Below are 26,775 nucleotides of genomic sequence, written 5' to 3' on the forward strand. Positions count from 1 at the left end.
GTTTTCATTTACAATAAATGTTTCTAGAAAAACTTGAGTGTAACAGACGCAGTGATATCTGCCTGTGTCTGCAGAGAACCTGAAAGAGTAGCCTTAAAAGGTACAAACTGTCACATGCATCTCAATGGGGTGTTAACTCTGAAATCTTCTGCTTTGGGCAGCTCCATCAACACAATCCCAGCAGTGGGCTCTGTGTATGAAGGGCCCTTGTTACTGACACCCCAACATGGCTCTGCTGCTGCAGTGTCCTCCAGTGACACAACACAGAGAGGGTCCTCTGATCAGTTTATTGGAGGCTGAGTCCTCCCTCCTCTGGGAAAAACCCCAGCCCACCTGAATGTAGAGTGTAGTAATCCAGGAACAAGGGAGGCCTCTGTCTGTCCAAGGAGGAGTGGTGGAAAGTTTCCCTACCAGATCAGCAAACAGCTCTTATATGAGTGGCCTCTGTCACGATTTTTCCAAGGAAGGGTGGGACCATGGCAAAGGGGTGTGGCCACAGAGCAGAGCAAAGCTACAGGAAGGCCATATGTGAGGTGTGTCAGATTGCTTTAACCCAGCTCTTGGTTTACAGAGAGGTTCTTATTGATATGTTGAGGAAAAGCCTGCTGTAGCACTGAGGATGAAAGTATTTGTGAGAGCAGATTTGTGATCATCTTATTGTGTCTTGAAATGTTCAAGTGCTTCAGTGTTTCACTGTTTGCTGGTGTTCAGAAGATACAAGAAATAACATGACATCCTCTCTAGTCCACCTGCAGAGAACTCTAATCATGTTCTATGAAATGGTCGGACAATACAAATGCAGTGCTTCCACAATCCCTGGGATAGTGCTGTTTATCGGCAACTTAACTATGCAAAATTTCCTCTATTGAGACAGATTCCCCACAGACTGACCACTCACTAGCCTCACTTCCTTTGTTTTATAGGCTCCTAGATCTTTCTATCAGTTTGCTTCAATGTGCTGCTGCTCTTGTTGTAGTCCCACTATTAACCTCCTCATTTAATGCAGTCTAAAAGACCTTTTTGACTCATATAATGCTTATAGTACATACAGCATCTCCAGGGCTAAGTGGTGGTCAGCCTAGACATCACCCTTCTTCTTGCATTAGTAAGGATCACACCACACTTTTATCAAGAAAGTCCCCGAAAGTTTTTTTTCTGGACAATATTCTCTCCTCCACGGTATTACACCCTAGGCTCTCATTCAAAGCATGATTTGATTATGCAAATGTACTTAAATTATCCATAAAGCATCTTTCCACTACCTGACTCCTCGCTTGAATATTAAATGTAAACAGTTCTTTTTACCTGTCTGTGAACTCAAGGACCAACACGTCCACTTTCCAGCTTTTCTCTCTTGCCAATGATAGCCAGCACTGAGGGACAATCATGCACATTACTATCAATTTCTCTATGCATTTATTACCTTTAAGGAATATCACAAAGGAATTACAGTGTCTGATTTGGTATTAATTTAGCCTCTGTCCAGAGTCCAATGCAGTGGGAATTCTAATGTGTTATTCTGAAACATTCTCAGCTTAAAATAAGGTTTTGTTTCTTTATTTCTGATATGCTTAAATACTAAAAATCTGAAAAGGCTGCTACTTCTATATACTTCCAATTGTTTCTCTTATTACTCCAGTACATCCAGTCATAGTGTGTATAATAGCACCATGGTGCTGTATTATTTACAGTAGTTTGCAGTTGTACTCATGAAATCTGAACATTATGCATGCATAAAACAATGATAATTTCTCACCGAATGGATGCAAAGAATGCATCACTTGCTAAATCTCAGTATAACCTAATTTCTAAATGGTGTAGTTCTCTGGATTCTTGTAGTTATCAAAAGAAGAAAAACAGTCCCCTATGTAGTCTTCTGGTTTTCCAGATTAGTTCATTTTCCCTCCAGCAGTTTGCATACCAATGATCAGAAGATTTCCTTTCTCTCTTACAACCTGTTATTTTTATGCAGCACACAGAAACATGGATTCCTTCCAACGAGCCCTGCAAGATCTGCATGTGTCTTGAGAATAGGATAATAAACTGCACTACCCAACCTTGCCCTACTGCCAAACGTAAACTGTTATTAAATCTAAATATATATATATTTTAAAAAAATTCTACTTTGCTTATTTGTATCTAAGTGTGGTTTACAATTGTGTTTCCCCCCCCACACACTATAGCTGCAGTTTGTGGTCCCTGTGAAGTTTCCAGACTACGCCGGGATTCTGATCAGTGTTGTCCAAAGTATGAGTGTGGTAAGTTGCAGATAACGGTGAGAGCTATAGTTTATATTGATGCCCAGGTCTCGATTTTTTTGTTTACTAGCTACTTTTCAAACTTATGATTGGCATTTTCAGTTAGATCAAGTATTGATTAAGATAGTCTTTTACAAAGCACTTGAGGGCCATATTCACCTCTGTGTGGAGAAAAACCCACGAGAACAAAAAACTTCATGAATCTCTACACAGTTTCCTTGTTTTGTGTGTGTGTGTCTGTGTGTACATGGAGAGGGGCAGGGGACAATTTGTCTCAATAACTTTAGAATGGTTATTTCATTTTTTCAATAGCTATTGTTTATCTAATCTACACAATCTACACTTGTGAAACACAATGTTAGAACTTTAATGCATCTAAAACCAAACAGGAATTGTTCCCTAAATCATTTCTAAGATTGGATTGTACCCTGCTAAACCGTGCACTAATGCTTATTCTCTATTAGCAGAGAAGCAATGAAGTACATGGAAATCTTAAAATGAGGTGTCTTTCTTGATGACTAACTAGCTAAGTACCAACTGATACACTGCCTCATTTTTTTTTGTCTTAGTATGTGATTTAGTTACCTGTGATCTGCCTGCTGTACCTGCTTGTAAAGATGGTCTTCAGCTTGTATTGACAAACCCTGGAGAATGTAGATCAATTTACACTTGTGGTAAAGTATCTTTTAAACATTAAAAAATATTTGAGCAATGGGGTTGAACAAAGAAACAAATATAAGTGCCTGACTGTCTGGAAAACACCGATTTGGATCCAATAGGACCCGTAGCAATCTTGCAAACTGGAAACATCTATTACTTTCTCTTTCTGAGAATGCACTATGAACTACATTCACAGTTCACAGTTGCAGGGGCTCTGATCAAGAGTTTACTAACATTACAAATACTTTTTACTATGTAATAAATGAGGGAAGGTGTTTTTGAAGGAATAAAAACATTGGTCCTGAACTTGCAATAGGATCTGCTAGTTGGGACTTCTACACCTGTGTGACTTATTGAAGTCAATCCCTAGTGGACCTCATTGCCATATCAGAGGCTTGTTTGTAAGAGAAACTACACTTGTGGTTTCTATTATATCATTCTGAAATGCCTTGTGCTCAGTGTGATACCTAATTATTTGATAGCTTGCAAGCAAGAGGAATGCAAGCGAGAGCACACCCCTTCCTGCCCTCCACATCGAGAGCTGACTGTTAAGAAGACCCAGTGTTGTGACAAATATGAGTGCACCTGCAGCTGTACCAATTCTACAGTGCACTGCCCAGCTGGATATTTATCTATGTCTGTCACCAATGACTGTGGCTGCACAACTACAAACTGCATTCCAGACAAGGTGAGTGCAATGAACTGTCCCTCTTACAGAGGAAAATATCCTCCTTGCAAAGAGAGACTGCTCCAAAGCAATCAGCTCAGTTTTCACGTGGTAATGCCAAGTCTCCCAAAGCAATGCCAGACAAGTACATGAAGGCTTTTAGTAATAAGACTGTACACGACCAAAGTGAACCATTGCACATCACTATGCATGTTACATTGTAATAATGTCTTGCAACATTAACAAAACTAAACCGTTCACAGTAACTCTGTGGTTTTTAGGATGAAAATACAGCTAATCATGTAGCAGCTCTGAAGTCATTCTGGCAGCATGAATTTCAGAGATCATTCTGAAGTTTTTACTTTGCTTCTGTAATAGCAAAAGCTCATGGCTTATGTTCTGTACAGATGTTCCATTTCAGAATTTCACTCTTTAAAAGCTTTCTTTTTGTTGCTATTCAAATATGCACACAATCTACTTGCCATATTAAATTGAAATACTTGTGAATACATTAATGCTCATTAGAGCAGCTGCATTTTGACCATGCCTGATGCATCCGGTCACTGATTTCACTGTAGTTCTTCACATGAGCTGTTATCATGTAGACATTTGGGGCCAAATTCATCCCTGAAGTAATGCCATTGACTCTAATAGAGTTACACCACAATAGAATTTGTCCCTAACTGTTTTTTCTTCGTATAGACTATTATACTACATTAAGATCTGGAGATAGTATGGCTTAATGGATAGAGCACTAGTTGAGACACAGGAGACCTGGGTTTTATTCACAGCTTTGCCACAGGCCTACTGGGTGACCTTGGGCACAACACTTCACTGATCTGTGTCTCAGTTTCCCCATCTGTGAAAAGGGGATAATGATACTAGGTTTTATTATTTTATTATCTCTGAATATTGGACCAAACTCTTCTTTCAGTTATACTGAGTCAAACCCTGGCTAACTCCACTGAATTCAGTCAAGCAGTCTCTGCCCCATTGGATTTCAGCAACTCTTTTGTTTTTGTAATAAACTAGCCACAGCTTTTCAAGACTTGAGGCATTTCCACTGGGTCTAATACATCCTGTAAGAGTTATGGTAGATCTGGTAAATCCCAGAAGAGACGGGCAGACAGAAAGTCAGCCTTTCAGAGTGAATGGCATGTGCCCTTATGTGTATTCATTGATGCATTCACTGCACTGACAGGTTTGTGTGCATCGCAATGTTGTCTACCCCATTGGGAAATCCTGGGAAGAAGGCTGTACAGATTGCACCTGCACTGACATGGAAGATGCTGTCACAGGACTTCATATTGCAGAATGTCTTGAGAAAGAGTGCAGTACGATCTGCCCTCAGGTGAGTAACGCATAAAGGAAGGCATCAGAACAAGACTGTGGGGGCTAGCATGGCTGCAGAGGATCCGAGCAAGGGGGAAGCCAGAACCAAATTCACACAATAAGTATTTACTCTTCAGGAAGGTCTCAGAGAAGGAGCAGTTATAACAGCAGTTCAGACGGCCCTTATCTCAAGACTGGTTCAGAGTCCCCACACTTAGTCCATAAAGGCTCTGGGCCCAGTTAGGCTAGTTCTCTGGACCAAAGAGAGAGAGAGACCACTGTCCATAGCAGCCTGCATGGCTTCTAATCCCCTCTCTCCTGCTCAGTTTCCTGGTGCTGTTTAAATAGCCCACCTATTTATCTGCTTATCCACATGCTCCACTCAGCTCTCTTCAGCAATAGCAGCACAGCTAGAAGATGTGGCATGCTGCCACCAGCCACCATCAGTGCACTTTGACTCCTGTGGGGATTTCAGACCTGTCAGGATTAGTTAAGACTGCTGTCAGACATATTTACGATCCTTGTTCTCTTCATGGCCTATACTCCACACAGGAAAAGGGAGTATACTGTTTACACCAGCAGTTCCGCTGCTCCACGGCCTATTCTTCATTTTCTTTGTGTCCTGTAGGTTGCACAGAATGCTAACCTTGGGTATGTGGGACTGGAAAACACACTTCATAGTGCCCTCTCAACCCATGGCTCTTCCCATTGTTTGGTCCCCTTCACACCACACAGCAGGACAAATTGGGGCTATTTGTTTTACCTCAGTCGTTCAGTAAAACTAAGTAGTTAGTGCTCTGCAAACCGATGCACACTAAAGCCTAGCAGCAGGAGTGTTCTATAATCTGAAATCTGTTTCTTAATCAACATTTATAACCAATTTTTACTCTGGCTTCAGCTATCCACTTAAAAAGGCTGAATACTAGTTCCAGTTGGAAGACAAGGAAGCTAGAATGACTTTCTTTTTGCAGTTTAGTAGTAGCAGCAGGTGGTAACTGGGTTAGTTAAGAGACAATACAGCAGTGAAATGCCTTAAGATTCAACTTTGGATGAAGTCTTCTTGCCAGGAGAACCCATGAATGGATCATATTGCCCATGGATCTCGGCACATCGGTTATACCAGTGAAGCTCTTTGTGGGTTGAAGTACTTATTTGCTTAGTTCTGTTTTTTAAATGTTGCTAATCAGGTGCACATTACAGTAACTCAGAAGTTATTCAAACAATTGACTGGACAGCATGTTTTCCTAAATTAGTTGCACACACTTGTTGCTGATTAACATGCCCAGTTGGATACATTATAGCTGACACGGCCACTGTTCCTCTGTGGGAACTACATGGAAGTGAATGCCAGAGGAAGGAAAAGCTCTTTGCAGCCTGTTTCCTACTATTCTTCCCTCCCCTTGCAACGCCTGTGAAGGGCTTTCCACAAACCACCTTTGTTAATAACAAGCACATTGATTAAAATGCAGTGATGGTCAGAAAAGTGGCCAGGTCATCACAGTGATATCTACTCTTGCTCAATGGCTCTCCCACTTCAAATCTGCTCAGTTACATTCAGAATATGGTTGTTAGTCATCCACACTACAAATACAGCTTATGATCTGAAAAACCAGCTGCATTTTTTTTACTCTTTAAATCAAAACCAGTCATAATGTGTCTGGAATTTCAAATGTTTGAATAATGTTAACTTGGCCACATTGTGCATTTGTGCAGTAAAATTGTCCTGTTTATTATTGGTGGGTGTTGGGTTTTTTTGCATTGATTTGTATATCTTAATGCCAACAGCACTTCAGGTGCCTTGTGAGTGAGTTAATATTGCTGTAGGTTCATTGCATTTCCTGACTAGTGTGTTTAAATTCTCATTTAAGCTTACATTAGCATAGGTTTTTGCATGTTTTGCATGCATTGCATGCTTGGTTATGAAGACTTCAGTTATTCAAAATTCTGTGACCTAAAAAGCAGCCCCGTCTTCTGAAGTCTATTCATTTAATTACAGCTGGGATTTTCGCCAAAAGGAATTAGGTGCCCAACTCCCACTGAATTTCAATGGAACTTAGGTGCATAGTTCTTTTAGACTCCTTTGAAAATCTCAGCTGACATTGAAATCTCAGCTGACGTGCTAATCCAAATGTAGTGTCCACCGGTATGTTCAGAAAGTCAAGGTTGGATGGCATGTATGTCTATGTGGAAGTCGTATTAATGTGATAAATCACCTTTATCTTTCACTACCTCAGCTGCACTCTGGTCATTTATCCACCTCAAAACTTGAGCAGTTTTCAAATAGATGCCATTTTAAAAATACACTGCTACAAAAATCTTTCGTTCTTTCCTTAAGTCTGGACTTTCCCCCAAAATTACATTGGTCCAAGGCTCAGGATGGGCTCCAGTGTCTCAAAAACCATCAAGGGTAGAAGCAAGAGTGTTAAGCCACTGTAGGGGAGCCCCCTCTTTCCTGTTGCGTAAGGCATTTGTTTCTAGCCTAGTAGGTTCTGAAATATCAGACCTTAAAATATCAAACTGGCTTTTGGCTCATAGCCATAATGTTGTCAATAAACTGTTACTCTGATAAATCATTATTAATGCACAGCTGCAAGTTCTGTGCAAATCAACCCTAAGTATGAGCATTGTAATCACTAAAAGGTTTAGCATTATCACAGAGGGGACCGTGGCAGCTTTCTTTGGGAATCTGCCATTTCTTATGCTGTTTTAGTAAATTATCAGATGTGGCAGGACCTGTGCTATTGCTGTCAGAACCTTCAAAGTGGAGAACTCTACTTCTTCTAAACTTATTACTGATTTGTATTGTCCCAGCCAAAATAATTTCCCACTTTGCACTGTCCACAAAGCTCTTTTAGATCAGATGCAATCTCAGAGGAAGTTGTATTAGTGTTAGGAAGCTTCTTAAACTGGGGATCGTTGTTATGATTTCTTGGTAAGAAAGAGCATGTTCAGGTACCACTCCCTCTTGTCTATATCTCATAGATTAAAGCCAGAAGGAACCATTATGATCATCTGGTCTATCCTCCTGTATAACACAGGCCATAGGGACTCCCTGGATTAATTTCTATTTGAACTAGATCATATTTTTTAGTAAAACATCTAATCTTGATTTTTTTAAATGTCCAGTGATGGAGAATCCACCAAAGCCCTCAGTAAGATGTTCCAATGTTTAATTACTCTCACTGGTAACAATTTATGCCTTATTTCTAGTCTGAAGTTATCTAACTTCATCTTCCAGCCCTTGGATCTTGTTATAAATTTGTCTGCCTGATTGAAGGAGCCCTCTATTATCCAAGTTCTATCCACCATATAGATACTTATAGACTGTGACTAAGTTACCCCTGAACCTTTTGTTAAGATAAACAATTCAGACCTACAGTGCGTCTCCACCACTGTCCATAAATAAGGTTGGCATCATGCCTGACAATGAGCTAGCCCTCATCTTCCACAGGTTCTGTCTGTAAATGTACACGTTGCCAGCTTCTTAACTCAGGTCAGATACGCTACTGCCTCTATTCCCACCTCTTTTGAAATCCTTATTCATTTCTTCATCTCCTTTCTCTGTGGTTTCCCAGCCCCAGGTCTCCAGAATGGGCAGAGTTCAGCTGGCTAAATTAAATTAAATTTATGGAGATATCCTATCTCCTAGAACTGGAAGGGACCTTAAAAGGTCATTGAGTCCAGCCCCCTGCCTTCACTAGCAGGACCAAGTACTGATTTTGCCCCAGATCCCTAAGTGGCCCCCTTAAGGATTGAAATCACAACCCTGGGTTTAGCAGGCCACTGCTCAAACCACTGAGCTACTCCTGCCCCTCCACCCTTCTCAGATGACAAGTGCATCTGCAATGAAACAATTTCTAAGTGTGTTTCTGCACCAGTGGATCCCTACCAGTGGGAGGAATGGTGGAAGCTCTTGTATAGAGGGGGCTCAGGTGCTCTTACAGCTGTGCCGTCTAATCCTGCTGAGGATAAGATTGGATGACATGGTGTAATAACTTCCTTCCCCCTCATATACTGTCTATGCTACAAGTTCCACCACTAGGAGAAGGAGGGGAAAGCATACAAATTTCCCCTGGTATAAACACATCCAGAAAAAAGATACCCAAGCACATCACACTCCCATCTCCAAATGATTCTGCTGGGGCCCCATTCATAGAATCATAGAAATGTGGGACTGGAAGGGAACTCGATAGGTCATCTAGTCCAGTCCCCTGCACTGAGGCAGGACTAAGTATTATCTAGACCATCCCTGACAGGGGCTTGTCTAACCTGGTTTTGGAGACCTCCAATGACAGAGATTCCACAACTTCCCCAGGTAATTTGTTTGTGCTTAACAACCCATACAGTTAGGAAATTTTTCCTAACGTCTAACCCCCTTGCTGCAATATAAGCCCATTATTTCTTGACCCATCTTCAGTGGTTAAGGAGAACAATTTATCACCCTCCTCTGTATAACAACCTTTTACATACTTGAAGACAGTTATCATGTGCCCTTCAGTCTTCTTTTCTCCAGACTACACAAATCTAGTTTTGTCAGTCTTCCCATGTGGCTCACGTTTTTCTAGATCTTTAATTATTTTTGTTACTCTCTTCTTGAATTTCTCCAATTTGTCCATGTCTTTCCCAAAGTGGTGCCCAGAATTGGACACAGTACTCCAGTTGAGGCCTTATCAGTGCTGAGTAGAGTGAAAGAATTACTTCTTCGAGTGATGGTCCCTATATGTATTCTATAAGTGGGTGCACATGCACCTGAGTCCAGAAGGTTTTCCTAATAATGTCCATTGACCCACATATGCGTCGTGGGTCCCCTCATGCTCCCAGCCGAGGGTATAATAGTTCGTGCGGGTCGATGCCTCTCCAGTTCCCTCTTATGGCTGCATGACCTGAGTCAGAACCACTGTTCCTTCGTGCTTTTAGTTCTTGCTAAGAGACTGACTTCTGTCCATTGTATATAGTTGTTTAGAGCATAGATAGTAGTTGTAGGATTAGTAGTAGGTTAATAATGATAGTCATCCTCGTTTGGGGAATGTTTACACCCCTTGGGGATTATGCCACACGTTCTGGGATTTAAAAACTGTGCCTTCTGCCCGTGCTCATTCTCAGTGAGTGACAAATAGCAGAGATGTCTTTATTGCCTCAATGAGGCTAATATCACAGCTCATTGCTCCATCTGCAAGTCCTTCCCACCTCAGACCAGGAAGCTCTGGAGCTCCACCTACATAAATTCCTCATGGAAGAAACAATGAGACCATGTGCTCATTCCGATCTGGGATTGTCAGAATCACCAGTACAGCAATCTCACTAGCAGTGAGCACTACCTCCCACCTCTTCCCATGTACTGGATCTGGCAGTACCAGTGGTGAAGGACAAGCCCAGAACTGAGATCAAGAAGCAGTCTCGTGAGCACAAAAGCAGGTCACCACATTGGACTGCCACTAAGTGCAGCATTTCCTCCCCGAGCTGTGCCAGCTTGGGTGAGATGTCGCATACGGAGACAACTGCACCAGTGCCCAAACTTCCCTGGGTGGAGGGAAAAACTTGGTACAAATGGGATCCAACAGTACCAACAACCACCCTGGTAGCTGCCTGTTCAGAGTGCTCACCAGTGCATGCACTGCCTGTCTTGCCTCCACCTCCGTGCTGTTTGGACAAGCCAGCCACGCAAATGCCACCTGGATCCTCTGGTATTTCCACGGGCATGCCTAGGACTCCCGGCCACTCAGAGCACCTTCTCCTGGCAGCGGAGCTCGTTCTCTCCCATGTTCTATTGCTCTCCAACAACATTGCTGTGGTCATGTACATAAACAAGCAAGGCAGCGACATATCTCCCACCCTCTGCTCCGCATTCATCCACTTTTAGAACTGGTGATTCAAACACCATGTAATATTCCAAGGCACGTACCTCCCAAGCACCCAAAATGCCCTAGCAAACATGCTCAGCAGGACTCTCTTCCTCAACCACAAGCGGGAGTTACACAACATCACACTCCGATACCTATTCCACCAATGGGGCACCCCATGGTGAGAACTCTTCGCCACTTGCAAAAACTGAAAGGGGAACCATGGGAAGGATTTGCAGAGTGAAGCTCTTCTCCTCCCCTGGACAGGCAACCTCTGTTATGCTTCCCCCCCCCATTCACTTCCTCCCACATGCGTTACACGAGATCCGGCAGGACCGAGCTACCATAATACTTACAGCCCCATTCTGGCCATGCCAGTTCTGGTTTATAGACCTTCTTAGACTCACCATCCGCACACCACTCCACCTCCAGACACTACTGGATCATCTCGTACAAGATCAGGGCTGACTCCGACATCCCAATCTGGGCCCCCTTCATCTCACGGCCTGGTATTTGGATGGGGCTCAGGGGTAGACAGGGCATGCTTGGTGAGACACATCCTCCTCCAGAGCAGGGCATCCACCAGGCCCTACTACAGAGCTAAATGGAGACGCTTCATCTCATGGGCTCACTGCCATCACCATCCACTGCCTTGTACTTAGCGTCCTCGACCACCTTCTTGATCTCAAAACGTTGGGCCTTGCCCATAGCTCTGTACAAGTCCACCAAGCAGCTCTCAGTGCCTTTCTCCCCCCTGTGCATGGCACCTCTGAGTTTACGCATCCTACCACCATCTGTTTCACGAAGGGTTTATTCACTACCTTCCTGACAGTGCTCAAGCTCACTCTCCATGGGACATCAATTTCGTCCTGTCTGCCCTCACAAAGCCATCCTCCGAGCTGCTGGCAATGTGTTCCCTCTCCCACCTCTCCAGGAAGGTGATATTCTTGGTAGCCATTACCTTAGCTAGATGGGTCGGTGAACTGGTGGCCATGATGGCAGACTACCCTTACACTGTCTCCCACAAGGATAAAGTTTGCTTATGACTTCACCCTAAATTCCTCCTAAAGGTAGTGTTGGAGTTCCGCCTTAATCAGTGCATCCACCTATCTGTTTTCCACCCCAAACCACACGCCTCCCATATGGACAGAGCCCTGCACTTCCTTGACGTCCACCGTGCACTGGCATTCTACCTCCACAGGGCTCATTCCTTTTTCACATCACAAAACTATTTGTGACCATCCCTGACCAATCCAAGGGCCAAGCCCTCTCCTCCCAATGAATCTCCAAATGGGTCTCTGGCTGCATCCACGAACGCTACACGCAATCCAACATCCCACTGTCTGATGGAGTCACAGTGCATTCTATGCAAGCACAAGAGACTACATCGGCCTGCCTCACATGGCAAGACATCTGTCATGCAACAACCTGGCACTCCATCCACACGTTCATGACCCACTACGTAATTTAGCAATCAGCAGCTACAGATGCTGCTGTGGGCCAAACCACACTGCAGACTTCACTTCCTATTGCATCCTCGCACCCACCTCTGCATTACCCACTACTCGCTAATCACCCATGTCTGGAATGCATATAGGGACCATCCTCGAAGAAGAAGGGGAAGTTATTTACCTGTAACTGGAGGTTCTTTGAGATGTGTGGTCCCTATTTGTATTCCAGTACCCGCCCTCCACATCCTCTGCTGCATACTGGACTACTCAGCGGCAAGAGGGACACTGGAGAGGCTCGATGCATGTGTGGGTCAACATATACTGCTAGGAAAACCTTCTGGACTCAGGCGCATGCTGCGCATTCACACCCATGAATGGAATACAAATAGGGACCACACATCTTGAAGAACCACCAGTTACAGAAAATTAACCTCCTCTTCTTGTGTCTTGCTTACAACAATTCTGCTAACACATCTCAGAAAGATGTTAGCTGTTTTTGCAACAGTATTACGTTGTTGATTCATATTTAGTTTGTGATCCACTAGAACCCCCAGATCCTTCATGGTAAGATCAATTTTGAAACTGACCTTGTTTTCAAAACTCTCTATTTATTTTGTGTGATACGTTTCTACACTTTTCATTAAAATGCACCTATTTCAAGGTGTTTGTACAAATATAAAAAATTAACAGTGAAATAAAATCCACCACAAAAGCTTTCTATTCAGATGAACTCCAACTTGCAAAATATAAATGGATTTGCTTTGACCTGTGTCACGGGCCCTTGTTTCTCTTTTCTCCCCATCTCATTCTTTCTAGTGGCAAGGAGTTTCTGGGAGAGAAAATGGGTCATTGCTGTAATTGCTGAATATGCCACCAGGAGGAGTAGTGTCTGCACCTTACTGTTCTCCTGGAGGTTTTTCAACATGATTTCTGTATGAGTACATCAAAATAGCTGGAGCATAATAATAATACAGTGGGTTACAATTTCAAAGGACTATACAAACACTAATTAATGTGAAGGGAACACCTGCTTTCATTCTTGCTTCCTGTCAGCATCCTTAAAATCAGGAACCTGGGTAAATGATATAAACATACTCAGTTTAAGGGTGATGTGATTATGAAAAGCATTTCATACATAACTTTCAGTGATACACATCTTAATCAGACCCATTTGGCTAAGTGTGTGTAAATCGATTATGAAAGATTTTCAGGCCTCTTGAGAACTGTGTTAAATTATAACACAAGAGCATTTGGAGCATTCATGCCGAGGCATGGCAAATGATGATTGTAATGGATGCTGACCATGAAATCTATTACTTTAATCTCCAGTATTTCAAACTGACATTTTTCTTTGAAGTAGCAAAGTTTGTCTTCTCCCATATGTTAAGCATGACTGTAAAAGGCTAATGTTATATGCATGAAAGATCAAAGAAAAGATATTTTAAAGGAAGACTGTAGTTTGAATGTTGACTGTGAAATGATGATATTTAGTAACCATGTAAATGACTCGGAAGAGCGTTCTGAACATTTTGTTTTTATTGCATTAGCCCATGGCAGAACAAGGTACAATAAATCTTAATGCTTTGAAGACTTGTAAACTGGGGGCCAGGTGCTCAGCTGATGTAAATCAGTAGAGTGGTGCTGATTTACACCAACTGAGGAGCTGGCCTGAATAGTTCAGCATCATCCAAATAAATCCTGTTGGATCTATCTCAGTCTCTCTCAATCTCTGATTATATCCCTTTAATCTGTGTCGGTCTGTAATATATCCATCCCCATGGCATTTAAGTGCCAAATATTCATGGATTTTTAAGAAAAGTCCCTATTTTGAGGGATGATCTCCACTCTCTTTTCCACCCGATTGTTAGAGGGGGAGCTGAAAGAGTCTCTGTTCTGTTTGCAAAGACTCGGCATCCTCCTGAGGATGAAGTGTGCAGCAGCTCCCAGACCTCGCGGAAAGTTAGAATTAAAGAGAATATGTGGAAATATGCCAAGTCACCGAATATGTGGATCCCTTTAATAACCTTAAATAGTCAATGAATCAGAGTGTAAAATCCTCTGTCACTTCTGAAGGGCATGGAATTAACTCAAGTTCCTCCTAGGTTTATTGCAAACCTAACTCCAGTTCAACAGAGTGTGAATATTCTCTACCCTGTGATTTTATCCATATGCTGTCACCTTCCCTTGTTGAGCCCAACTCTGTCTCAGAGCTTGTGCAGGGGGAGAGAGTCGGTGTAACTAAACCCTTGTAAGTTTCCCCACAGCTGCTGCTTATTATTACTCCCAAATCAGCCATGTGCACCTGCTCAAGTGTGAAGGATGGTTTGTGTTCGTTATTCCTTACCTCCCAGGGCAATAGGATTTTTCAGATCCATAGACAGTGATCTTCATGTCAATATGACAGACGCTTGGAAACTTACTACAGGCTCATTCTGAGTTTTGAATCTCTATTTGAAATGTGAACTCCAAATGTATAAAATACCAGGGCGGAGGGGGAAAAAATGAAATAAAAGCAGAAGATCCATTCTTGAAAACAGGGGAACTAGCAGAATGTCGAGTCACTGCAGTAAGTAAAAACTTGAACAAAAAGTTTCAAACAATGTTGCATTTCTGCATCACAAGTGGTCCCAGAACTATGGAGGATAATGATGGTAAAGATTGTCTAGTCTGTCTAACCCAATCTATCCAGAAATTTGTGGCACTCATCACTATAGTATCTAAGGATCTACTAGAGGTATGTCTACACTACATTTTCAAACCCACTGCAGTGAGTCAGAGCCCAGGTCTACAGACTTGGGCTCACATTAAGGCACTAAAAATACCCGTGTAGACATTTGAGCTTGGGCTGGAGCTCAGGCTCTGAAGCCAGGGAGGGGGCAGTGTTAGATGTACCCTAGATCATTTTGTGCATACACTGCCCAATGGAGGGTTGTTCCCAGCAATATATGTTCTAGTTCTTTATCCAGTTGAGTTTCAGATCCCCAAACAGGCTTCCAGCACTTCTTTTAGGAGGTTATTGAGCTGGCTAAAAAGAGCCGTATTTTTCCTGATAGTCGTCATATATTTTCCTTTACTAAAAATTAACTTGCACCCATTTGTGTTTTAAAATAAATAAAAGGAACTGTCTTTGTACTTGTGAGCTCTTACTTTCATGTTGTAAATACATTGACTAATTTGTCTTCTGGAGAACAATTCTTCATACTATAGAGGAGACCTGGGTATCATAAATGAGCCAGATCCATAGAGGGTCGGACTCAGTTTCCAGTCCCACAAAGAGCCATGATGTCATTTGCACCTCTAGCTGGGCCACCAGTTGGGGGAAAATGTATTTGTGAAAATTGTTGAGAATTCTGAAGCACGTTTCAAATCTACTATTTTCACCCCCTTTTCTTTGCAATTTCAGATCCCATAGCCAGGATCCACTTACTCAAGAAACTGAATAAATTCTGGGCAAAAGCAGCTGATTATCATATTTTTATTTGTCTATTTGAATTTATAACAAAGATAAAAAGCATCTGTCACATGCCGGAGGTGCTTCTGACATATATTTAACAAACAGAAGCAATGCAAAATAACAGATTCAGCAGCACGACTTCACACACAATCAAAATTACGCTACTAAAGACTCAGTCTTCCGCTGTGATGTACGTGGGCAAACCTCTGTGCCCACAAAAAGCCCCATTACCTTCAGAGATCAGTCCATATGAGTCACACTTCAGGGCCAAGGCCTAAAATATTTATATTAAAAGACATAAAAGTTATTCAAAAAGGGAACAGAAGCCATGCTTAAGTGACCAGTCATGGAGGTTTAATATCGAAAGATCAAATGTATAGTCTGTTTGCAAACTGTTTGTAGAATCTACAGGCTAAAATGTGTTCAGGTAAATTCTTCATGAGGCTGTTTTGAATTTCTAAGATAAATACTAGAGCTAGAGGAAAATTTCCCATTAAAAGATTTTGACCTGATTTTTTTTTTTGTCAAAACAGAAATTCTAATGAAAAAGAAATTGTATTTTTATTGAACATTTTTGTTGAAAACCAAAAATGTTTTGGTTTCAAACTGAAAATTTTCAATGGAAACCTGAAAATCTGCAAAGAAAAATTAACAAAATGTGTTTTAATTGAAATGTTTAATGAGAACAAAATATTTCCCAAACAACTCTGTTAAATACATCTGTTTGTCAGGAAGATCTGTGAACTTTGCACTCTGTTCTGCCCCATTCATTATGCAAGGTGGCTCATGCTTTCAGGTACAGCGATTGGGCTGTCCATGAAAAGAGGCTGATATTGACGTTGGCAGGGCTAACTGTGGCTGGGACAGGAGTAATGGGGTCAAGGCTTCCAACATCCATGCATGATCCTTCCTAAAAAGCAGCCATCCACTTTACAGATGTAAAACCAGAGTGAAAGGTGGCACTGAGCTTATTTAATATTTTAGTCCTCGTCTCAAATTCAGGTCATCATGTTGCCAGCTCAGTACTGAAAGTAGAACTGATCTATGCCGTATGGGGCTCCATGCTTTTCAAACCCAGAGATGGAGAAATAAAGATATTGCTTTCTTTCAGTTAGCCAGATGCTCCAGTGTCTTATACTGTGTGGTGGTTGGTTATTTTATGAAGGAAAGTAGTGGCCAAATCACCAATGAAATGATCAGCCAATACATTTTTCTGCTCCATACGCAATTATCTGCAAACTGAGGAGATTGGCTATAGCAACTCTGAATAATTCTCCACCTTTGTTTGAGTGTAAACCCAATCAGATGGCTGAACATATTAAACATTTTTCTGATTCACCCTTAATTTTGAATTCCCTCCTTTTTGTTCACTGATTAACAATCATGATGCTGCTAGAATAGTTCTTTCTTACATTTGCTTATTCCATAATAGCTGTAAATCAGCAAAACCATTTAAAAAACCCTCCTATAGTTCTATAGATGATTTGTTGGTTTTTTTTAAATGGAGATGATACTGTGATTCTTAAAGATTTATTTAACCTGGATTCACATTGGGTTTCTTCCCAGGACCTACCCTATCCTACAGTTATTTGCAGCCACTTGAGAGCTTCCATCAGAGCTGATTGCTGAGAAAGCAAAAGAGTTGAGGCAGAAGAGGAGCTGCCCTGAGATTGGGTGTGGCATAAGGGGAGGGAGAAGAGGGATGTGCAGTTGTTTTTCTTCTCTTTTGCTTGCTCTCATTGGGCCATAGTGTCTGAAAGATTTTGCTGCTATTTTTTCCAATCTGTAGGGTCCAGCCAGAGGGCACCTCTTCATAACTAACCTGTGCATGAGGTGCCATGGGTTGCGAAATCCTGGTATAGTGGACTGTGACAGGTCTTTTACAGCACAGACAGGGAATAAATGAAATGGTTGTTATAGAAAATAAGAGGAATAGGCCAGTGGAATGCATTAATTTGCTCTTCCTCAGAACTAGAGGGTAGTGCAAAGTGCAACAAATTTTACCTGGATAAAATAAAATGCTTGCATACAATTAAATGTTGGAACTCACTGCTGCAAGATATTATTGAAAGAAATAGTTTAGGGACCAAAACATGCTCATTTTAATATTTCCTCAGCCTCCCCATCCATCTTTGCTTGTTTGTTTCATCTATCTGTTAAATCTTGTCAGAAATCTAGATTGTAAGCACATTGGGGCTGGAGTTATATCTTTCTTACTGCATGATTTGTACAGAATCTAATGCAATGGAGTTCTGATCCTTATTTGGAGCCTGCCAGTGTTCCTGCAACACAATAACAGTAATAATAATAATTAATTATGGCAATCCTGCAAAGTGCTAGGAACCATTGATTCTCATTGAATTCAGAGAAAGGCTGCTCAGAACTTCACTGGAGATGCTCATATCCTCTCAGGGCCAGGCCCTTAGTGAGATTCAAAATGGACTAGACACATGAATAAGAATAATGTCTGCAGTTACTCTGTGGGAAAAAATCAGTGGCTTCAGTAAACGAATCAGCAGCCGATAATCAATTAGAAGTCTCTACCTGTAGTGAATAATATTGCACAATTATGAGGGTTTTTCACATTCTTCTGAAACACATAATATTGGCCACTTACCGTGGACCATTTGTTCTGTTACAGCAATTCCTATGTCCTTATAGTTTTGTTTAAACTGCACTATACAATAAGAAATTGTACTATGACAATCTTCATGTTAAGTGTCTCTTGCAAATGTATCATCATCAAACTTCTCATTGTCTTGTGTGGCTTTCTAATATAACTACAACCACTACCTTGTTCTCCTTTGACAGGGATATGCATATGTCAACCGGGAAGGGGAGTGTTGTGGAAAATGTCAGAAGACTATGTGTGAAGAGCAGAACTCATGGTCTCGAGGGGATGTAGATGTCCGTTTGCATGAGGTAAGGTCAAGAGTTCCATGCTGCTAACAATGTGCTCAGTCGTTCTCGTTTAGGAGATGGGACTAAAACGTTTTTCTCTTCTAGAGAAGGGAAAATGTGCAGGTTGCTTTTTGTGTAAACAGATCAGCTGGTTGTCATGTCCATGTTTAGTTTATTAGGAGTAGTAATACCAGTTTACATCTTCAAAGGCATATTAGAAATTTAAAGTGAACCTTACAATGCTTCTGTGCATGAGATGATATTATGCCCAACTGAGGCATAGAGCGACTAAGGCTCCTTGTGCACTATGAGCGAGAGGTGTGGTTCCCAACTTCTCGACACATACTCACACACGCTGTAGGAGATCCGGCACACGTCTAAATAGCAGCGCAGCTGCAGTAGCAGGGGCAGCAGCAGCGGGGCTCTGTGCTGAGTGCGTACTCACGGGGTGAAGTTGGATTTGTACTCAGCATGGCTATGCTGTGCCCCTGCTGCTGCTCCCTGTGACTACTATTCATTCTTGGGCTGGCTCTCATCGAGCTAGAGCAAGTATGTGTACGCAAGCTGAGAATCACATCTCTACCTCGTAGGGTAGATATAGCCTGGGTGACTTGCCCACAGTCAAACAGCAAGTCAGTAGAAGAGGAAGGAATTTGTATCTTCCAGTATTGTGCTCAAACTACTGAAGTCTCTTAATCTTAATGTTTTAGGCTCTGTTAACCTGAGCCAGTCGTAATGCACTTGGTTCAGACTCTGCAGTCATAGATTGTATGACAAAAAAGGAGCACCATGACTAGATAGTCCAATCTCCTACAGAACACAGACCACAGAACATGACATATTTAATTCCTGCAGCAAGCCCATAGCGTCTGTTTGAGCTAGCTCATATCTTTTAGAAAGACCTCCCACATATTAGTGACACTAAAAAAAATAAGGACCAGGAAGACATTAAACCTTCCTGAATATAGGATAACCTATCCAAATAATTTAGTCAGCAAAATATTTGCATTTCCCCCTTGCTTTAAAAATAGCTTGTTGCTTGGAAGTGAACCAGTAGACCCTGATTCAGGAAAAAATTTAAGCATGTGTATAAATCTAATTAAAACTGGAGACTTAAACCCATGCTCAGAGCTGGGCAACCTTTTTTGAACAAATCATTTATTCACTGAAAAAAATGCAGTTTTTGGTTGAGCAAAACTATTTGCAGATTTGCCACACGTTGGCAAAATGAAAAAATGGTGGGCCTAGAGTCACCAGCAGACTTAGATGCCATTCACAAAAGAGGAGGAGGTGGTATCTCTTTATAGACCTGTGGCTAGAGCACTCAGCTGGGATGCAGGAGGCCACCACTTCAAATCTCTGCTCTGCATGATATGGGTAGGGATTTGAACTTGGGTTTCTCCCATTACAGGTGAGGGTCCTGACCACTTGACTCTGGGATATTCTGGTGTGGTCTCTCTTAATTGTCCTGTTGAAGCTGTTCCATTTTGTATGAATAATTAAATATTCATTGGAACAGGGACTGGAACCCAATTCTTCTCCCTCCCAGATAAGTCCCCTGACCATGGGGGGTGTGGGGGGGACGACGACACACCTCCAATCACCTCTTTTGTGAATGGCATTTCCGAATTTCCTTTGCTTTCAAATAAAAAAAATCAGTTTTAAAATTGTCCAAATTAAAATGAATCATTTCATTTTGGGTCAAAATGATTGATTTGTTTAGACAAGAAAACTGATTTTGGGGGCAGTGTCAATCCAAAACTATTTAAAAATTTTTTTTGGTTTGTCCAGCAAACCAAAAAGTTGATTATTTGGACAGTTCTATCCATGCTTAACTTTAAACATGTTCTAGTGCTTTGATGAATTGGGTCGCTTATGATTCTCTCCCAGACATTCTAATTTAAAATATTTGGGTTGTGTTTCTTTTGTCTTTAAAAATGTAAATAGTCCTTGTTGCTTCTGAAATTTGACACAACACTGAGACAGCACACATGATTCTATGTTCCTGAAGTCATAGCACTTTGTTATAAAACATGTAGCCCGATAGCCTCAACATTCCTGCAGGATGAGCACTGTTGAATAACAATGATCTGCTGTAAAAACACACACTCCCTTCTTGCAGATCAGGTGGAATTTAATGGCATCAGAGTGTTAAACTGCTAATGTCTGGTGTCCATAAATGTGGGGTGTGGAATGATGTAAACTGAATTTTTCTTAGCCTTCAAAAGTCAATGAGTAATACTGAAAAGAAGTGATTTTTTTTTTTATAGCGCTCAGACAGTTCTGGCTGTAAACACCCACATCCACTGTTCAATATTAGAAAACTCGAAAGGACCATCTCTCTGACCTTTGTGTATATAGGATTAGAACTTTACTATGGATGGTTCAAGAGATTGGTACCAGAATACTGACCACCGTGAACCCTTATTCATCTGTAGATTGTCAGTTCAATCTGAGGTTAGATGCGACCTAAAGATATTACCATATGAAGTCTGTGCAGTGAACTGTTTGAACTGAGTAGCTGGTGTCACCGTGCTTCAAGCAGGACATCACATCTGGATATTCGTTGGCACACTCAGTGATGCCAGGGACTGAATGGGGATGGAGATAGAGGTGTGAAAATAACAGACTTTTTGGTTTGCTGGCAATTTTGAAAAACTGAAAAATAAATCTGTTTTGGGTTGAACTGAAAACAAATGAGTTTTTAAAAAAATTTCAGTGACTCAAAATTTGAAAAAAAATATTTTGGGTTGAACACAACATTTCAATTAAATGTCAAGCATTTTTTAATATTTATTTAAAAAATGCATGAAATTTCAAAACAAAAGCCCATTTTGAACTGAAAAATCAGAACATTTCATTTTGAAAATGTCAAAACAACACTGCTTTTTGGCAAACACTGCAGATCTGGTGACAGCTCTAGATGGAGAGTGAATTCTCTCTCTCCCCATTGAAAAGGGTGTCTCAGAGTTGAAGCACGTTTCCAGGGGACAGTAAGAAGAAGTCAGTACTGTGGTTGCCCGTGCTGCACTTGTTGTCTGCTCAGAATAACATTTTATTTTCAGCACCACATTGAGTAGAATTTCTTGGTGACTGTTCCAGAGAGTAAATGAATAGCTGGAAAAAATGAAAGAAATAATAAAGGAAAAAAACCCAGACCCCATTTACATGTGCAGCAGATATCCCACTAGTTTGCAAAGCCAGGTGGATACTGGTTTTCTTTTTCCCTTCATTTACGTATTTCTTCAGCCTAATCATTTTGTTCTGCTTTTAACCCTGTGAGCTTTGGCAAGCCTCTGCCTGCCCGAGGAGCATTAAATTGCCTAATCCTGTGCAGCGGTTGGGGATCAAAACAGTAGGGAAGGAAAATAGTAAGTTAAATATATTAGAATGCTAGGCCTTCCACTCTTCCTGCTTCTGCTCCCCAGTTTAAAACAGATTTGCTAGCCCACTTCCACTATTATACATATTGCTGTCCACAACTATTCAGTGCTAATTCTTCATTGTATTTTTTGCAAAGAAAATCAGCTTCTTTCCTTGATGATGATAATAATTAATGAATAAATAATGCAACAGCTCAAAGACTTTACCCCTCACATTTTAACCGACGACAGTCCTATGTACCAACATCATTCTCTGCTTTACAAATCAAGCTTTCAAAGAAACATGGTGTCATCTTCCACTGCATCTATTTTTTACTGTCCTAGATAAACCATAGAATCCATATACACTGATGTGTGTAACTGTGTCTCTTTCCAGCCATTAACACTGAAATAACTCATCGGGTGACAGAAAAAAGTGGACTGACTTTCCCAGTGTCTCATACATTGAAGGTTGATGGTCTTGTTAGAAAACGAGAGCCCGATTGTCATTTACACTAAAGCCCCTTGACAACACTCTGGCAGTAAGTTACATGTACACCCTCTATAAAGACCCTTTATGCTACCAGAGTTGTGTAAGTGATTTTGAATATTTATCAGCCTTTTTTTCTAATGAATATTTTTAATTTGGACATATTTTTGCAATGAGTTCTACCTTTATCTTCTATCTGCTAGAACCAAGGTGCTTTTTCTCCAACAAAAAGCCACAAACTAAAATAGCTTGTGGTCTTTAATCTGTAATTCTGAGGAACGATTTATTATGTATTTATTTTAATTAGATTTTTTAAAAAAAATATACCACATCATGCGTGTCATAGTGAACGGGGAAACATCATTAAGAAAAAGAATCTTGCAAGAGGCTTGGCTCTTCCTCCTCTCATATTAAGAACCGCTCCCATTCCTAAAGCTAGACGCATGCTTGACTACCTTGCTCAATCAGGGCCAATGTCACTGGGAGTTAATCTCCTGGCATTCTTACAGCACTGAACCCTTCAGATCTTTCCCAAGAAGTCAAAAAACAGAAAGATGTTCCCAAAATGTCTCTATTCAGAGAACACATTCAATGGCTCTAAGAATCCAAGGCGCTCACACATTGCTGTGGCACCTGTCACTTGGTGTTTGCATTCTTTGCTTGTTCTCGGCACAGAAGGGAAGTCAATTTAATCTTCAGTTCCTTTCCCAAGGTTCTGAAATGATTCTTAATTATAGTCAATCTTCCTTCACTGTCGGTGTTTGTGCCACTGTGGATTAAAGTCACAGTGGGAAGTCCCACTTCTATCTGGCACTTTTACTTATTATAGCTATAATAATATTCAACATTTGTATAGTGATTTAGCTCTTGAAAGCATAGTATAAACATTAACAATGTTAGATTTCAATGAGCCCCAGAAGCCCATGGTTCATCATTTCACAAGGCAAATGTGGGATTGCACAGAGCCAAGACTTTGGCCTGGCCTCTGTCAGCACCTCCTTCCATCATGCAACTATAACACCTTTTTTCTGGCCTGCTGTGGCACCCCTTCCTAGCAGTATGATCTTGAGGATCCCTCTCTTTCTCACCCAGTGGCAAGTACCACCATCTGTATCCAGCAACAAGAACCTGACCCCTTTCTCCATTCACAAATCTTTTCTGTCCAAAACATGTTACCAAAAGCCTGCCTCTGTCTCTGTAAATCTGAATTCCCACAAGGCCCCTCAGAAACAGAGAGATCTGCCATAGTTCCTCTGAATCCAGAGCAGCCACTATGAGCAATTTTTTAAGTTAAATCTAGTAAATGGTCCCCCTACACACATTTTTCATGCAGTTAAATTTCTCCTAAATCTGTCCCTGTCACCCCTAAATTCTGTAATCTATTCAGCAGTCAATTCCATGACCTCACAGTCCACACCAAGATTTAGGGAGAACTGTGTGGTGACAGGTGGCTACCATGGTCCTTGCTGAAAATTCTGGGAGTTAAAGCAAAGGGAATAACTTCTTGGGTCTGTGTCCAACAGCTTAAATCGATTGTCATTTTGGGTTTGTTATGGTGCCCCTCCTCTATCCACTGCACAAACACTACCAACTCCTCCTAAACCTTTTGCAATCTCCCATGCTTAGGTCGGCACAGAGTGGCGATCCCCCTTCAGCCCTTGCATTATCAACAAGTGTGTCCGAGTGAACGATGAAGTTTTTGTTGAGAAAAGGAACGTGTCATGTTCTCAGATGGAGGCACCCACCTGCCATTTAGGATATGAGTTGCGCTGTGACCGAATAATAAATTGCTGTCCTTCCTGCCGGTGCGGTAAGGTTTCACAACTGTTAACGGCATCATCAGAGGATTCTGGTTCTGTGGCTCACTCACTGATTTTGTACATCTCATTAGGAGCTTACAAAAATCCATGTTATGTAAACAAATTTAATTTGAAGTTGTCCTATAATATTGTGAATACAAACTGCAACACCTTCCAGACAGTAGCAAACAGCCCTGGTGTTAGTTGAAGAAGAAACTCAAATTTGATTAGTTACAGTGACCGTGTTATTATTCCTCTTTCCAAGTCACTCTCCTTGTCTCCTTGTCATCTGCCTCTTAACTTGGCTTACGTATAAACTCGTGTGAGAAGCTGTGAGGATAGGAATGGGGGAGAGCAGTGAGAGTGGGGAGAAAAAGGAGAAGAGTCTACCACTGATAGAGCAGATATCAGGGGATCTTCTGTAAGTGGGAAACCTGAACTGTAGGGGACTTCATGCTACATATTTGGAAAAAATAGGCAGCTAAGGAAGATTCAGAAGGGGAATTCAGGACAGCACTGCCAAAATTAGGGCCTCTGGCAGGTATGATGTATGGGTTGGGCCAAATGTTGCCATCTTCATGCAGGGACAGCTCCCATTGACATCAGTGGAAATTTTACCACACATGCAGGATCAGGGCTATAATATATACAACCTATTGCAGTGCCACAGGTAACACTAATAAGTATATGTTTTCTTTTCCAGAACCTGTGAATGGTTGTGTTCTGAATGGCACAGTTCTCGGGGTAAGATAATATTCTTATGTCAAATGCCTCTAAGATATTTAAATATTTTAATGAGAATTTGTAGAGTATAAATGAACTACTATGTAGATACCATTTACAGACTCACTTTCCTCAAACTGAGACTTGGAAAGTGTGGTCTCATGGTTAGACACTGGACTGGGGCTCAAGGGATCCGGGTTGAATTCCTCGCTGTGCCACAGATGCACTGTCTGACCTTGGGCACCTCTTTGGATACTGTAATGATGGGGGCCTTGTAAGTACTTTCAGACCACCACAATCACAGGAAACAAATTGTGAGAAATTTGCTGATAGATGATCCTGGCTCATTCCAGAGAAAGGAGAAACTTCCCTTGCCCCACCCAGAGGTTAAAGCAGATTCAAATAGGATGGAAAGCACTCAGCACAGCATCTGAGGGGAGGGGAAACTCTCCTTTGCTTTTAGTGCTTCTCACTACTTGACCCCATCTCACCCTCAAGATCCCTAACAAAATGCCTTGAGAGAAAATTCCTTCTCGACCTCCTCACATCTAGTGGCTGGTTTAACCCTATGCATGACAGTGGGAATGATCGGAGTTAAGCATCTGAGCTTATGTATACCCAAAGCTATCTTCGGTGAGTCCTAGCAGTTGTCCATTGTTTTCTTAAATCCATATTCTGGCAGTATATCTAGTAACAGAGAATTCCAAATATGCTGATCGCCCTCGAGGGGAACAAGCCCCTCCATGCATTTAACCTAAACTTTAATCTCTAAATTCCAGGAGTGTCCATAAATTTCCCTCTTGCTGCTTATTTAAAATTATAACTATCCCCAAATCTCTGTGGTACCTACTACACACTGCAGTAAGAACCCTTTCAGTCTCTTGTTTTTCACATAATGTATGCATAAGCTTGTCATCTGATCAGAACTACAGCCCTGTCATGATAAGATTCCTTCCTTCTGCGTAAGAGAGTTCCTTCCCCGCAGAATGAAATCCACAGAGGAACACAAAATTTCTGTCAGCACATTGTGGGATGAGTTTTTAAGTTGTAATATGCTTCCTTTCTTTGATTCCTATTTACCTTTTCTAGAATATATGCATCCCTATTGGGATTTATAGTGTCCAAACCTGGCTACAATACTCCATGCAGACCCTAATCATGACCTTAGGTCATGTAATATAATGATTACATTCTCATGCATTCTAGGATGTCTACTGGCCTTCTGTGCTGCAACTAAACAATGCATTGACACCTGAGTGCTGTTGCTAGCCTGACCCTGAAGTCCCTTGCAAGAGTGGCTCATCTTAGTTCTTTACTCAGCAACATACAGATTTGTCTTGCAATTTTTGATCCAAAATGTATTACTGTTCTATATGAGAATGAGCCATTTATTTAATCAAATGTGGTCTTAATTCGGCAATGTGTGCGGAGGGCTTAGGTGACGGGAGTGTTGAAGAGGCTTTGTGCTGGCCTTTTGCAGAGCCGACAGCGTTATCCTGTATGAGTATTCCCACAACACACTCTGAACTCCCCATGTCCTGTCCCAGCATGCAGAATATAAAAGTTGAGACAGATATTCTGGGGTCACTGTTCTGTGATTGTTCTAAAGTCCTGGTCAGGAATCAAGATGGGGTATCCCCAGGACATTTATACTTCCTGGATTTCAAAACTTTATGCTGGGAATACAACCACTGTTTAAAAATAGGCTTCATGTTTCATTTTGTATGAAGGGAAAACTTCCTCCATTAACTCATTCAGTGAATAGGTCCAAGTTTGGAATCTTTCACTACAGATCTGTTAGATTATTGTGGCCCTTTGTTTTTCCTTAATCCCTTTAC

General features: G+C 41.4%; 1 protein-coding gene across 2 annotated transcripts in view; it reads left to right on the forward strand.

The window, feature by feature from the left end:
* The window catches only part of VWF (von Willebrand factor), a 248,017-nt gene that overhangs the window by 199,550 nt on the left and 21,692 nt on the right, over positions 1–26,775 (forward strand). For both annotated transcript variants that reach the window (XM_054039064.1, XM_054039074.1), the window contains exons 39-46: positions 1,973–2,075; positions 2,184–2,258; positions 2,828–2,932; positions 3,401–3,606; positions 4,787–4,936; positions 18,474–18,584; positions 24,042–24,225; positions 24,918–24,958. In XM_054039064.1, the coding sequence (XP_053895039.1) occupies positions 1,973–2,075; positions 2,184–2,258; positions 2,828–2,932; positions 3,401–3,606; positions 4,787–4,936; positions 18,474–18,584; positions 24,042–24,225; positions 24,918–24,958 (975 nt within the window). The remainder of the gene's footprint in view (positions 1–1,972; positions 2,076–2,183; positions 2,259–2,827; positions 2,933–3,400; positions 3,607–4,786; positions 4,937–18,473; positions 18,585–24,041; positions 24,226–24,917; positions 24,959–26,775) is intronic.

Source organism: Malaclemys terrapin, chromosome 1 (assembly GCF_027887155.1).
Source record: "Malaclemys terrapin pileata isolate rMalTer1 chromosome 1, rMalTer1.hap1, whole genome shotgun sequence".
Taxonomy (NCBI): domain Eukaryota; kingdom Metazoa; phylum Chordata; order Testudines; family Emydidae; genus Malaclemys; species Malaclemys terrapin.